We start from the raw sequence: 15,098 nt of genomic DNA on the forward strand, positions 1-15,098 counted from the left end.
TTTTGAACCTAAAGGCTGGAATAGTGCAGATGAAGAGTTGGGGGCGGGGTGTCCATTTTGTAGATAGCTAGTAAGCCTACTTTAGTTATATTCCAAAGGGCCTGTGGTTATACTAGTGTTTTGTTGTTGTTGTTTTGTTTTTGTTTTTATCCCTTGAGCCTGAAATCTGATATGCAGGTAGATCCAAGTTATTGTCTGGGGAGATGATGTCATGGCTGGAAAAAGGACCAGAAAGCTGGATCAGGGAAGAGAGTAGCTCCCAAATATGGGAAAGGTGTATAAATATTGTTGACTAAACCCCATGGAATTGATGGGATCTGGGGCCCATATTCAGCTTAGAAGCCTTTGTGACCTCTGCATCCCTGATGATCTGAGCTCATATTGTGTGGTCATGAGTATAAACATTCCAAGCTGCCCAATATCAGGACCCATCTTCCTCAGGTGTAGCATAGAGTATGTTGTCCATCCTCCCTTCGGAAGATGGAACATTCTCTACCACTGTTGATCCAAGTTGAGGGCAAGGTCCTATAGGGGTCCACAAAGGGGTCTGTTTTGTTGTTCCTGCTAGAGATGACCAGTAACAATGGAGAAAGGGATTTATTCAAGATCTAAACCCATCATGTCTGTTTGGGTATCTCAGTACTCCCCGACTATGGCCCCAGCATATGGGGTGGCCTGATAGTGACTAAAGAGTGATAAAATATGCAACTGGGATATTTTTTATCTCTGCTTTTTTTTTCTTTTTAATTGTCACCAGTGTTATCACTGGGGCCAGGTGCTTGCATGGTGAATCTACTCCTCCTAGAAGCCATGCTTTCTTTCTTTGATTTGATAGGGCAGAAAGAAATTGAATGATGAAGGGGGAAGTAAAGAGGTAAGGGGAGAGGGGGTCACACAGTGGTGCACTGGGTTAAGTGCACATAGTATGAAGTGAAGCACAAGGACCCTGTCTCCCCACCTGCAGGGGTGTGAGGTGGGGTTGCTTCACAAGCGATGAAACAGGTCTGCAGGTGTCTTTCTTGCTCTTTGTCTTCTTCTCCTCCCCCAATTTTTCTGTCCTATCCAATAAAATGGGGGGGGCTTTCATGAGCAAGTGATTCATAGTGCAGGATTCATATGGATTCATAGTGCAGGCATGGAGCCCCCAGCAATAACCCTGGAGGCAAAAAAAAAAGTGGTCTGGGAGTGGCACAGTGGCTAAAGTGTTACACTCTCTAGCATGAGATCCTGATTTCGATCCCTAGGAGCATATGTACTGGAGTGATGTCTGGTTCTTTCTCTCTCTCTCTCCTCCTATCCCTGTCATTAATAAATTAAAAAAAAAAGAGGGTAAGAGGAGAGATACCTACTTCACCACTTGGAAGCTTCCCCCTTACATGTAGGAAATTGGGGTTTGATCCTAGTTTTTGCGCATAATAACGTATGTACCTCTGCCTGGCTCCCTCTTACTGCATATTGTTAAAGACTACCATCTATTTGTCTCCTTCTTTCTTTTCACTTCCTTTTGCCTTCTAAATATTTCAGGTCTGATTTTGTGTTGGTAGTGACTTTTACCTCAGAGTCTAAATGCCAGCTAGTAATAGTTTGATTTATTTATTCAGAGATTTCCTGTCAAGAGTCTTGTAATGGATTTCTTGAGATTCTAAATAGCTTTGTGAAGCACACTTTTTTTTTTTCTACTGAGTCTTTCTTGAGGAAGAAAAAAAATCAGACAATTTAATAATGTGATGATTTAGCAAGTCCTGCTGCTTTTATTTTGGAGGGAGAAATGTCTATATTTTTGCTTGATATTAATGTACACATATAATTTCTAGTCATGGCAGGTTTGGAGAAATATTAATATCAGTTTTATGCTGCTCTGGCTTAATGGAGACTTGTTTAGGAATAAGTAACTTTTTTTTTTTTTTTCCTCCTCCAGGGTTATTGCTGAGCTCGGTGCCTGCACCATGAATCCACCGCTCCTGGAGGCCATTTTTCCCCCCTTTTGTTGCCCTTGTTGTAACTTCGTTGTGGTTATTATTATTGCCTTTGTTGACACAATTCGTTGTTGGATAGGACAGAGAGAAATGGAGAGAGGAGGGGAAGACAGAGAGGGGGAGAGAAAGATAGACACCTGCAGACCTGCTTCACCACCTGTGAAGCGACTCCCCTGCAGGTGGGGAGCCGGGGGCTCGAACCGGGATCCTTACACCAGTCCCTGCGCTTTGCGCCACATGCGCTTAACCCACTGCGCCACCACCCAACCCCCAGGAGTAAGTAACTTTTAAGATACCATTTTTTTTTCAATACCAGTATACTTAAATACTTAAAAGATGTTGCTTATTAAAAACAGTAGATTCCTGTAGTCTGGGAGTTAGATAAAGCATTAGACTCTCAAGCATGAGGTCCTGAGTTCAATCCCTGGCAGCACATTTACCAAAGAGATATCTGGTTCTTTCTCTCTCTCCTAGCTTTCAAATAAATAAATAAATAAATAAAATTATAAAAAGGGATGGGGGTCGGGCAGTGGCGCACAGGGTTAAACACACATAGTACAAAGCGCAAATATCCTGGTTCAAACCCCCGACTTCACAAGCATTGAAGCAGATCTGTAGATGTCTATCTTTATCTCTCCCCTCTCTGTCTCCCCCTCCCCTTTCATTTTCTCTCTGTCCAAACCAATAACAACAACAGTAGATTCCTAAACCCTTAGTACTGGAGGTCTGGAATCAGTAAACAGACTGTAGGTATGACCAGTAATGATGAGAAAAAGCTGATTTGCAACATGTCTATAATGACTTAATGCAGTGACTCTAGATACTCTGAAGAAGGACAGTACTCACGAGCAGTATTTCAGTCTTGGATCATTTTACCTTAGAATGTGATGTTGCAACTAACTATACAGCTTGAATGCTAATTAAAGAGAAAACAGGATAGGCAAATTATGCTACTATAAATATGATTTACTACTATCACAACCACTAACAATAATAGTAACATTTTCTTTTATGCAGTGTATTATAGCTATTCTCTATAATTCAATTAAATTCTTTATCATATTCATCTCATTTGACTTTTGCATCCCCCCCCAGAGGTAGACCTTGCAAGTAGATAATTTTTATTAATGAACTGAGAAACCATTTAGAAAATGATTTTTTTGGTGTTTTTTTTTTTTCTTCCCAAAGTGGTACAACTAACAAGCAGCATGCCTGCATGCCTGGAATTCTGATAATTATTTCTGACTTCTAGTCCTGCATTATACTCATCCAATTCCAGTCTTTATGAAACACATTTGGATTTTTAAAGGAAAGTATAATCACTTGTAATTGATTGCTTTTGATAAGAAAGATGCACTACCCATAGTTAAATACTTTGACAATCTCTCCTGGGTAACTTGGTGTGGAGGTGATCTCAGGTGCATCTACATGGGCACATCAGTTTTTTATAGAACATTCCAGGCATGGAAGAAGAAAGCTTTCTCCCTCTCTCTCTTGACAGAAACTTTATAAGACATGTCGAGAGATGCAGGAGAGGATCATGGACCTGCTTGTCGTGGTGGAGAATGAAGACTTAACTGTTGAACTAATTCAAGTAAATGAGAACTTGAATAATGCCATTCTTGGCTATGAAAGGTGAGCAGATATTGTACCCTGTCCAACCTTCCTCCAATTCTAATTCCCCCCTCAACTATTCAAAATCTCTAATAGACAGTATTACAGATGAATGCTCAGAAGGAGCAAGAAGTTCAGAACAGAGCTGCCTGTCTCCAAAGATAAGGAATCCTAGTCCTGGACTTCTGAGATCTTGCCTGAGCACTGCTAGAAGTGTTTGGAAGCATCAAGGATAACATATCTGTGTTTGCACACTAACATGTGAGCAGGTTCAGGATCTTATTGTCCACACTGAGAACACTGTAGATAGGACATTATGTAAAGTATTTTAGTGAAAGTACAGGTTCCCCTAAAGTTAAGAAGAGGAAGAAGAATGGTAAAGAGGGAGGATTTTTTTTTTTAATAGAAAAGAAACAGTGGCAAAATCATAGGATAAGAGGGGTACAACTCCACACAATTCCCAGCACCAGAATTCCATATCCCATCCCCTCCCCTGATAGCTTTCCTGTTCTTTCTTTTTTAATATAAGAAATGTAGTTTATTTGTTTTTATTTTTATTTCTTTTAAAAAAATATTTATTTATTTATTCCCTTTTGTTGCCCTTGTTTTATTATTGTAGTTGTTGTTGGATAGGACAGAGAGAAATGGAGAGAAGAGGGGAAGACAGAGAAGGGGAGAGAAAGAGAGACACCTGCAGATCTGCTTCACAGCTTGTAAGGCGACTCCCCTGCAGGTGGGGAGCTGGGGGCTCGAACCAGGATCCTTACACTGGTCTTTGTGCTTAGCGCCACATACGTTTAACCTGCTGCACTACCACCCGACTCCCTTTTTTCATTTCTTTATGAAAGGGATAGGAGAGAAAGAACCAGACATCACTCTGGCACATGTGCCGCCAGGGATCGAACTCAGGACCTCATGCTTGAGAGTCCAATGCTTTATCCACTGCACCACCTCCCGGACCACAAGCGTTCCTATTCTTTAACCCTCTGGGAGCATGGACCCCAGGTCATTGTGGGATGCAGAAGATGGAAGGTCTGGCTTCTGTAATTCCTTCCCCACTGAACATGGGCATTGATAGGTCGATCCATACTCCCAGCCTGCAGAGGGAGGATGTTTTAAATGAAACAAAACAAAACAAACAGAAAAAAAACTATTCAAGATCAGAGGAGCCAATGAGTACGTTTGAAGTATGAACATAGACTATGAAGATTCCACACAGAAGGATACAAAAGCAAACATCTCAAATACTCATAATTTTTTCACTAATATTTTATGTTATAGAGATCAAACCTGGAATTTCATGCATGCTCTCTGCCACTGGGGTATCTACCCAGTCAAATTTTTACTTGTTTTATACTGTTAGGAGACAAAGAGGTGGGGGCAAGATATCAAAGCACTGTTCTAACTCTCCATGGGGTTTCTCTTATGCTTGATCTTCTGAAGTGGTGCCAGGGATTGAACCCAGAGACCTTCACATAGAACATGTGCTCTATTTGCTGGGTTCCTCCTTGACCCCACATCTTAATTTTTTAACAGTTTTTTATATGTGGTCATATGAAGAACATGCAATTTTTCTCTTCCTTTGCTTTTTATTCACTGTATATAGTATTTGTATGTCCTATCTTTCAAACACCTGTTTCAAGCTATTTTAAATAGCTGCAAAATAATTTATATTTCTTCCCCAAATTCACTCATTAGACATTTGGTTTTTTATTTCACTCATTTGTCAAAGTAAAATCCTATAATCTATTTTAGTTGTCATGTCTAGAGTCAGGAAATGACATTAAGATATGTATAGACTGAAAAAAAAAACATACTTGGAGTAAGTGGGATGAAAAAAAAAGTATAGGAGGTCTGTTTTGGTAAGATGACAGTTGGAGCTATCCAGCAGGGGAGAAGAAAGGGATGACTTCTCTCTAAGGATGTGCTGTTTTAACTACAGGGGTGTGCAGGAGTGGATGCAAATAGGAGGCAGATCAAGTATGGAGTGTGAAACTGTGGGAGAACACCAGGGACCTTAAGAGAGAGCCTATGCTAAGGGCCCAGCCCCTGGGAAAAAGGCAGTGTGCTTAGACTCATTTTTATTTTCCAGTCTTCATGTAAAATGCCATATAAAAACATGAAGAAAAGTCTCCTGATCTCTTTGCAAGCCTTCCTGTAATGGAAATCTTAGAGCTTTTGAGATCTCCAAACATTTTTTTAGGTCCTCGTTTCACAATAGGATGGGCACTGGCATTTTGTGAGAGACAGTTTTTTTTTTTTTTTTTTTGGTTTTTAAATTTTTTTTATTATCTTTATTTATTTATTTACTGGATAGAGACAGCCAGAAGTCGAGAGGAAGGGAGAGACAGAGTGGGAGAGAGACAGAGAGACACCTGCAGCCCTGCTTCACCACTTGCAAAGCTTTTCCCCTGCAGGTGGGGACCAGGGGCTCGAACCTGGGTCCTTGTGTACTGTAACATGTGCACTCAACCAGGTGCACCACCACCCGGGCCCGAGAGACAGTTTTCTTCGTGTAGCCTCTACGTGCTAAATGCCAGAAGTAGTCTTTCTGGTTTAGGTTGTGTTCCTCGATATATACCCCAGGGAGACCAGTTCTGCTGTTTTACCAAGATTGACATTCTCCCACATGCAAAATATACTCACTCAACCTACTCTAACATCTTTTTTTAATTTATTTTTTATTTTTTATATATTTATTTATTCCCTTTTGTTGCCCTTGTTGTTTTATTGTTGTAGTTATTATTGTTGTTGCTATTGATGTCATCGTTGTTGGATAGGACAGAGAGAAATGGAGAGAGGAGGGGAAGACAGAGAGGGAGAGAGAAAGATAAACAACAGCAGACCTGCTTCACCGCCTGTGAAGCAGTGGGGAGCCGGGGGCTTCGAACCGGGATCCTTGAGATGATCCTTGCACTTTTCGAGACCTGAGCTTAACTCACTGCGTTACCGCTTGACTCCCACTATTCTAACATCTTTATTCACTACATTCATAGAATAGTTGTGCTGATAAGGAAATGAATGTTTCTTATTCAAAGCTGGATTTGTGGAAGTTGTTCATATTTAGCACATAACTGCTACTGAGTATGTAAGAAGTCCATGTCATCAGGAAAGAAAACCTAAATCATGTACCAATTTAGTACAAACTTAGATTTTTAAGTGTCAAGGTTCATGAAGTCATGAGTCATGACAGTAATGCAGTATGGTTCTAAAGTGACTTAGTTTGCAAAACATTTCGGCATTAATTTTATCTTGCCTATGAGAAAAAACTTTCTGAAGAAAAAGTTCAACAATTTCAAGAAAACTGTGTTTAAATAAGGGAAATCTGAGGATCAGAAAGTTATATTTCTACTCAGTAATCATGCTGCTTGCCTTAGATGCTTGCTTTCAACTTCACAATTCTTTCAAGCCCATTCTCTCTCTCTCTTTTTTTTTTTTTTAAATATGTATATTAATTGGATACAGAGAGAAACTGAGAAGGAAGGGGAAGATAAAGAAGGAGAGAGAAATATAAAAACCTGCAGCACTGCCTCAATACTTGTGAAACTTTGCCCCTGCAGATGGGGGACGGGGGCTTGAACTCTGGTCCTTGTGCATTGTATTTTGTCTGTTTGACCGGGTGTGTACTATCTAGGCCTCCTCAAACTGATTGTTTTATTATTTATTTATTCCATTTTGTTGCCCTTGTTTTATTGTTATCGTCGTTGTTGGATAGGACAGAGAGAAATGGAGAGAGGAGGGGAAGAAAGAGAGGGGGAGAGAAAGATAGACACCTGCAGACCTGCTTCACTGCCTGTGAATTGACTCCCCTGCAGGTGGGGAGCCCAGGACCCGAACCAGGATCCTTATGGCAATCCTTGAGCTTTGCATCACGTGCACTACCACCCTACTTCCTCTTACTCTCTTATTTAATTGCTTCACTTTCACAACTATTGGGACAAAAAATGTAAAATTAAGCTAAAGCTATAGAAGAACAATACTTTTAGTATCAGTGTCTTATAAGAAGGACAGTTAAGCATTGAGGGAGGTGGCTTACAAGTGTGAGGTCCTGAATTCAGTCCCTGGCACCACATATGCCACATATGATGCTATAATTACTTCTCTTAAACAAATAAAGGTTTTCAGAAATTTGTTGGAAAGGGTGATCAACAGTGAAAGCTGGAAAATTCTTTTAAATTTATTTGAAATTCTAAAGAAAATTTTCATAGTAGAGAACTGTAATTAGACACAACTTAAGTGTTTGCAATTAAGAAGAATTGAATTCATTTTTAAATTTTTATTTATTTATTTATTATTGAATAGAGACAGAGAAATTGATAGGAGAGGGCAGATAGAGATGAAGAAAGACAGAGACACATGCAGCTCTACTTCACTGCTTGTGAAGCTTTACCCTTGCACAGGGGGCCTTGTGCACTGTAGTGTGTGCATTTAATCAGATGTGCCACCACACTTATTTTTTTTATTATCTTTATTTATTTATTGGATAGAGACAGCTGGAAATTGAGAGGGAAGGTGGAGACAGAGAGGGAGACACCTGCAGAGACACCTGCATCACTGCTTCATCACTTGTGAAGCTTTCTTCCTACAGGTGGGGATCAGGGGCTTGAAACTGTGTCCTTGCAGATTGTAACGTGTGCTTAACCAGGTGCACCACCACCAGGCCCCCTGAGTTGAATTCTTAAAGAAAAGTATGGAGTCACTACAATTGTATTTCTGAATAACTAGAAAAATGCTTACTACATAGGATTTGCTTTATATATATATGGTATAATTTCAACTAAATTCAAAATGGATTAATTTCAAGAATACTAGAAGGAAATACATTACATGTTTTTTAAAATTTTTTATATTTTATTTATTTGCCCTTTTGTTGCCCTTGTCTTTTTTAAAATTGTTGTTTTAGTTGTTGTTGTTATTGATGTCATCATTGATAAGACAGAAAGAAATGGAGAGAGGAGGGGAAGACAAAGAGGGGGAATTAAAGACACTTGCAGACTTGCTTCACCGCCTATGAAGTGACTCCCCTGCAGATGGGGAGCCGGGGGCTTCAACAGGGATCCTTATGTCAGTTCTTGCGCTTCGTGCCGCTTAACCCACTGCGCTACTGCCTGACTCCCACATTATATGTTTATAAAGACCATTTTATAATTTCCTCTAAAGACATCATTATTTCTATAAACTGTTTAATTTAAAAACATTTGTTTTTTAAAAATTACTGGAAATTAAGTTGGGTATAAAGATGATTATATTTGTTCCTAAATATCTGCATGCTAAATTTGTTAGCTAACAGCATTTTCATAATGTTTTCTTTTAAATATTTGCATTTTACTGATTCAAACAGGTTTGTTCGAAATCAGCAGAGAATTTTGGAAGAAAATAAGAACCAGAATGGCAATATACATGTGAGTTAAACTGTTATAAATTATTGGAGATTTGTGAATTGCACAGTCAGAAACAAGATTTACCTTAAATAAGTCTCTGTAATTTATTATTATTATTAACTTTACTTATTTGATAGACACATCCAAGAGGGAGGGAGGGAAGGAGGGAGAGAGACACCTGCAGCATTGCTTCACCACTTGTGAAGCTCTCCTACAGGTGGGGACTGGGGACTTGAACCCAGGTCCTTGCATATTGATTATAACATGTGCACTCTACTGGGTGTGCCATCATCTGTTCCCCCTAAAATAAGACTTTGTGAATGGGAGACATTCTTTGATGAATTGGAATGATTTTGATGTAACAGGACCATAATTACTGGATTTTTTAAAGTTACTAGTAAGTTATATTTCCTAACTAAGCAAGAACCCATAAAAGGTGAGATGGGATTAGTACTAGAGTTGAATATTGAATGGAGCTTTCTCCCTCAAAATCATTCAACTAAGGTCCTCCTTTCTCCAAGAAAAAGTCTCTGGAGAGAAAGCTATAATGAACTAACTACATGACACATATTTTGTAAGTGGTGTTTTTGTTTGCTTTTTTTTTTTTCCAGACTACCAGTGAACCCTCTGCTCCATCTTCTGATCTCCTTGACCTAAGCCCCAGTCCTCCTCTGTCAAGTGCCACTCTGGGAGAAATCAACGCAGTGAATTCTCATCTTTCAAACTTAAGTAAATAAGGATTTGGGCCTTTAGAGTACAGCAGAAAAGCTTGATGTGGTAGTTATTGGCTTATGATTAAATGTAACCTGAAAAGGACTAAAGTCAGTTTGAGTATGAGATGTAATTACTTCTTGACAAGTGCTTGGGCCATACTCTGAGCGTACGAGTGAGATATGTTTGGGGTAGGGAATCCTTGAAACTGCTTCTACCAGCTTAGGATCCATGAGGCCTGTGTTATATAGGTTAATCAGTCCAGAGCCAACACTCAAATAGATTCTGAATCCACTACACTACAGTATCAGGAAAGGGAATGTTTAGTGCAGATAGAGAAACTCAGAAATTATAAGTCCTGGGAGTCGGGTGGAGCACATGTGGCACAAAGCCAAGGGCCGGCTGAGCCCCTGGCTCCGCACCTGCAGGGGTCACTTCACAAGCGGTGAAGCAGGTCTGCAGGTGTCTATCTTTCTCTCCCTCTCTCTGTCTTCCCTCCTCTCTCCATTTCTCTCTGTCCTATCCAACAACTACTACAATAATTAAAAAAAAGGGCAACAAAAGGGAATTAAATAAATAAATAAATATATTTTTAAAAAAGAATCTTATTTATAAAAAAAAGACATTATAAGTCCTAATCCACATGGTGATAAGATGTAGAGGCGAAACAGAAATAATTCAGTAAGAAGTTCACGTTGAAGTCCCAGTTCTGCCTCCTCTTACCCATCTACCCTTTGAGAATTTCCTATTTTATAAGCAAAGAACAATGATTGCCTTTTTTTGTTTGTTTGTTTGACAGGACAGAAATTAAGAGGGGAGGAGAGCTAGAGAAGGAGAGAGGGGGTTGGGTGGTGATATACCTTGTTGAACACACATGCTACAGTGTGCAAGGGCCTGGGTTTAAGCCCCCAGTCTCCACCTGCAGGGGGTGAAGCTTCACAAGTGGTGAAGCAGGTATGTGAGACATGTCTTTTTGTCTCTGTGTCTCTCCTTCTCTATCTCCCCCCTCTCCTTTCAGATTCTCTCTTGTCTTTATCCAGAACCTGGGACCTTTGGTGCCTCAGGCATGAAAAATCTTTTTGAATAACAATCATGCTGTCAGACACCCCAGCCCTAATATCTCAATATTTAAATTTTTTGTGTGTGTGTTGTTGTTTTCACTGTAAAGAATCAACAGAACTTATAATAAGCTGACAAAATATTCTAACACTAAACAAATCCATTCTGTGTTTTAGATCTCAGCTCTCCAAGTCATGTTGTAACAAACGACTTGAAACCCAGTATTTATCCACAGGAGGATTTATTAGCCTTGGAAAATACAGAAGTGCCTCTGTGAGTATATACCGGGTACTCCAAAACATGATAACTGAAAAAATAAAGACTTAGGACTCAGTCCCGGTTTTGATCTCGTACTACATGCTCCTTGGATAAGGTATTTAACTACTATGAGTCTTCCTTTTCATTCAAAGAAGATTTTAGAGAACTTTTTTTTTTCTTTCCCTCCAGGGATCCTCAGTGCCTGCACCACAAATCCACTGCTCCTAGAGGCTATTTTCTCCATTTTGTTGCCCTTGTTTTATTATTATTGTTGTTGTTATTTTTGTTGGATAGGACAGAGAGAAATCGAGAGAGGAAGGGAAGACAGAGAGGGGGAGAGAAAGATAGACACCTGCAGACCTGCTTCACCGCCTTTGAAGGGACTTCCCTGCAGGTGGGGAGCCAGGGGCTCGAACCGGGATCCTTACGCTGGTCCTTGCGCTTCGCGCTAAGTGTGCTTAACCCACTGCGCTACAGTCTGACTCCCTTTAGAGAACTTTTACAAAGAATCTCTGAGACATTATATGTAGTACTTAATATAAAGGAAGTCTTCAATAAACTGTCTCTATCTCTGGTATTTTTTTTTATTCACCTTTCCTAAAAATCAATTTATTTATTTTTATGAACAAGAGATATCAGAGCACCGCTCTGGCTTTATGTCATGCCATTCACCAAACTCAAGTCCCCATACATGAAACCCTGCACCTCCATGGCCCTCAATTTTATAAAATTACTAAAAAGTTTGCAAAGTCAATAAATTACCACACCACAACTCCTCCTGCCCCCATCCCTGTACCTGTTACTCTGGCTCCAGGTAACTGAGATGATTATTCTGCAAGTCCTATGTGTAATCTAGAGAACTGAAACACTAGAACTTGCAAAATAAACAAGCAAAATAGCAGAAGTAGCCACAGTCTCTAAGACTTTGTGAGAACTATGGTGATTATCTTTGGGATGGTAGGGGCACAAAACTTTGATGCGGGGTCGGTATGGAACTACACTTTGTAGTCTTATAATCTTGTAAACCACTGTTAAATAACTAATTTTTTAAAAATGGAGCTTTTTCTTCCCATTCACAAAATCCCTAGTGCAGATAAAACTCATATCCTGGGGAGTTGGGCGGTAGCACAGCGGGTTAAGCGCACGTGGCGCAAAGCGCAATTACTGGAGTAAGGACCCCCACCTGCAGGGGAGTCACTTCACAAGCAGTGAAGCAGATCTGCAGGTGTCTATCTTTCTCTCCCCCTCTTTGTCTTCCCCTCCTCTATCCATTTCTCTCTGTCCTATCCAACAACAATGACATCAATAGCAACAACAATAATAACTACAACAATGAAAAACAAGGGCAACAAAAGGAAATAAATATTTTTTAAAAAACGGTGACTTCATCATTTAAAAAAACAAACTCATACTCTGAATAGTAGTCCAATTTTTGTTCCATGGAGAGAGCACAGAGGTTGTGAACGAGACTTTCATGTCTGTGGCTTTGCAGTCTCGTGTTAAATCCCTGACAACACCATTATCTAGAACATACCAGTGCTCTGGTCTCTCACTCTCTGTCTCTGCACTCTTTGGCTGAAATAAAATAATCTGGTATTTCTTAATGGTAGCAGAATATGGGAAATAAGTAACAGGAGGGGGAAGAGAAATGAGGTTCGGGTGTAAGGACCACACCAGTTATATTAGCGCTTTCTGTGTGCTAGACACTTTGCTTAGTTGTACTTGTTTATTAGTAAGCTTTGCCAACACTCTTAGTTTGTGCTGTTATCATTGCTTACACTTTATAGGAGGAAAGCCAGAATCCCAGGAAATAGAAATGACTTAAGTTTATATATTTATTAAGTAGCAAGTTCAATGAAGTCATAGGTCACCAGGAAAGAAAAATGACTTATATGTAATCATACTCAATAAGGCTCAGCCTACAAAAATATGAACAACACAAGTTGGGAACATGCTTTGCTTTATGTAGGGATACAGAACAACTACAACATTAGGTACTTCTTTGAAACCAACTGTCAGGATCTATTACAATGATAAATATACTTAACCTTAAATACTGCAGTCTTATTACTAGGAATATATGTTCACTGAAGTAAAATGAGGTGTTTATAAAATTACTCTTTACAACATTTAGGTAACAGTTAATAGTTGGGAACAATTCTAGTACCCATGAGTTGGGGATGGTTAAACATCTATGTCATATATTACCAATTAGATGGGAGAAAAAAGTAGACCCTTTATAAGGGACAATACCAATATGTTTATGATCAAGTGGGGGGACAAATGTATAGATCAGTATTCTATTTCACTCCTGTAAGAAAACAGGAAATAAAAATGTTAATGTTTGCTTCTTTTTTCATAAAGAAGCATAAGGATGCAGGAGACTTTGTTACCTAAGGTCACAGGATAGATTAGGCAGTGAAAAATGCATAAGTGCATACATACATAATAACAAACAGTGTGCTTTTCCTTAAACACAGCCTGTTTTCTTTTTTAAATTTTTAAATGTACCGATTTTCAGTAAAAGAGGCACTCTGTATAAGATTATTGGCCAAAGGTTGCCCAACTAGTATGCAAACAAGATTCACATTCAAGTTGGTTTTTCTTTTCAATTGTATTTCTATAAGAAAGGCCAAAAAGCTATCTTGCCATTTATGAGGTTCTATTTGTTTTTGTCTCTTTGGGTTTCACTTTGCTGGGGCTGAAGCCCAGTACCTCTTGAATGCAAGGCATGTGCTTCACTTCTGGAGCACCTCTTTGATCCTTCACTAATTTTTAAAAATTTTATCTTTTCCCTCTCTTGTTTAAATTGGATAATTTCTACCTATCTGTGTTGATGTTCACTATTTACTTTTTCATGTACATTTTTGCTACTGAGATTATTCTTTTAAGTTTTAAAGCTTAGTTATTTTTCTTATTTATTTATTTATTTATTTATTGCCACCAGACTTATCTCTGAAGTTCACTGAAAGCACTACAAATCCACTGCTCCCGGCAGCCATTTTTTCTTTCTGTTTTATTTGATAGGACAGACAGAAATTGGGGGGGATGGGGAAAGATAGGGAAAAAGAGAGACAACTGCAGACCTACTTCACTGTTTATGAAGCCTGCCTCTTATAGGTGGGGAATGGGAACTTGAATCTGGATCCTTGCACTTGGTGAGTGTGTGCTCAACTGGGTGCTTCACCTCTCCTGGCCCTCAATTATTGATTTTTTTTTTCATTTCTACAATTATGATTTGACTCTTTACATCTGATTATTGTTGAGACTATGTTTTCCTTTTTTTTCAAAATTTTTATTATCTTTTATTTATTTATTGGATAGAGACAGCCAGAAATTGAGAGGGAAAGGTGAGATAGGGAGAGAGACAAGAGAGACACCTGCAGCTCTGCTTCACCACTTGCAAAGCTTTCCCCCTGTAAGTGGGGGCCGGGAGCTCGAATCCAGGTCCTTGAGCATTACAGCATGTGCATTGAGCCAGGGATGCCACCACCCGGCTCCTGTTTTGCATTTTTTAAATGACTGCAGTCACTTGTTGAAGCATTTATGTAATGTTATGTAATAAGTGCTTTAAAATCAATGTGAGATAATCTCAGCTTCTATGTTCACATTTTCTTCAAACAATATTTATTTACTAATGAGAAAGAGAGGGAGAGAAAACCAGAACGTCACTCAGCATATGCATTGCTGGAAATTGAACTCAGGTCCTCATGTTTGACATTCTAAAATCTTACCCACTACACCACTTCCCATACTGCACATCTCTGTTCTCTTTCATATCAGTATCTGTTGACTGTATTGAAAATTCAAATTTGGCAGTCGGGCGATGGCACAGCAGGTTAAGCGCAGGTGGCGCAGATTGCAAGGACCAGCATAGAGATCCCGGTTTGAGCCGCTGGCTCCCCACCTGCAAGCGAGTCGCTTCACAGGCGGTGAAGCAGGTCTGCAGGTGTCTGTCTTTCACTCCTCTCTGTCTTTCCCTCCTCTCTCCATTTCTCTCTGTCCTATCCAACAACGAGCGACATCAATAACCACAACAATGTTAAACAACAAGGGTAACAAAAGGGAAAATAAATAAATATAAAAAAATTTTAAAAAA

The 15,098-nt window shown here is 39.4% G+C and overlaps 1 protein-coding gene across 3 annotated transcripts in view; it reads left to right on the plus strand.

The window, feature by feature from the left end:
* TOM1L1 (target of myb1 like 1 membrane trafficking protein) overlaps positions 1–15,098 on the plus strand; it is a 57,724-nt gene that overhangs the window by 30,184 nt on the left and 12,442 nt on the right. For all 3 annotated transcript variants that reach the window (XM_060203770.1, XM_060203769.1, XM_060203771.1), the window contains exons 8-11: positions 3,478–3,611; positions 8,932–8,992; positions 9,583–9,700; positions 10,918–11,014. In XM_060203770.1, the coding sequence (XP_060059753.1) occupies positions 3,478–3,611; positions 8,932–8,992; positions 9,583–9,700; positions 10,918–11,014 (410 nt within the window). The remainder of the gene's footprint in view (positions 1–3,477; positions 3,612–8,931; positions 8,993–9,582; positions 9,701–10,917; positions 11,015–15,098) is intronic.

This window comes from Erinaceus europaeus, chromosome 12 (assembly GCF_950295315.1).
Source record: "Erinaceus europaeus chromosome 12, mEriEur2.1, whole genome shotgun sequence".
Classification (NCBI taxonomy): Eukaryota; Metazoa; Chordata; class Mammalia; order Eulipotyphla; family Erinaceidae; genus Erinaceus; species Erinaceus europaeus.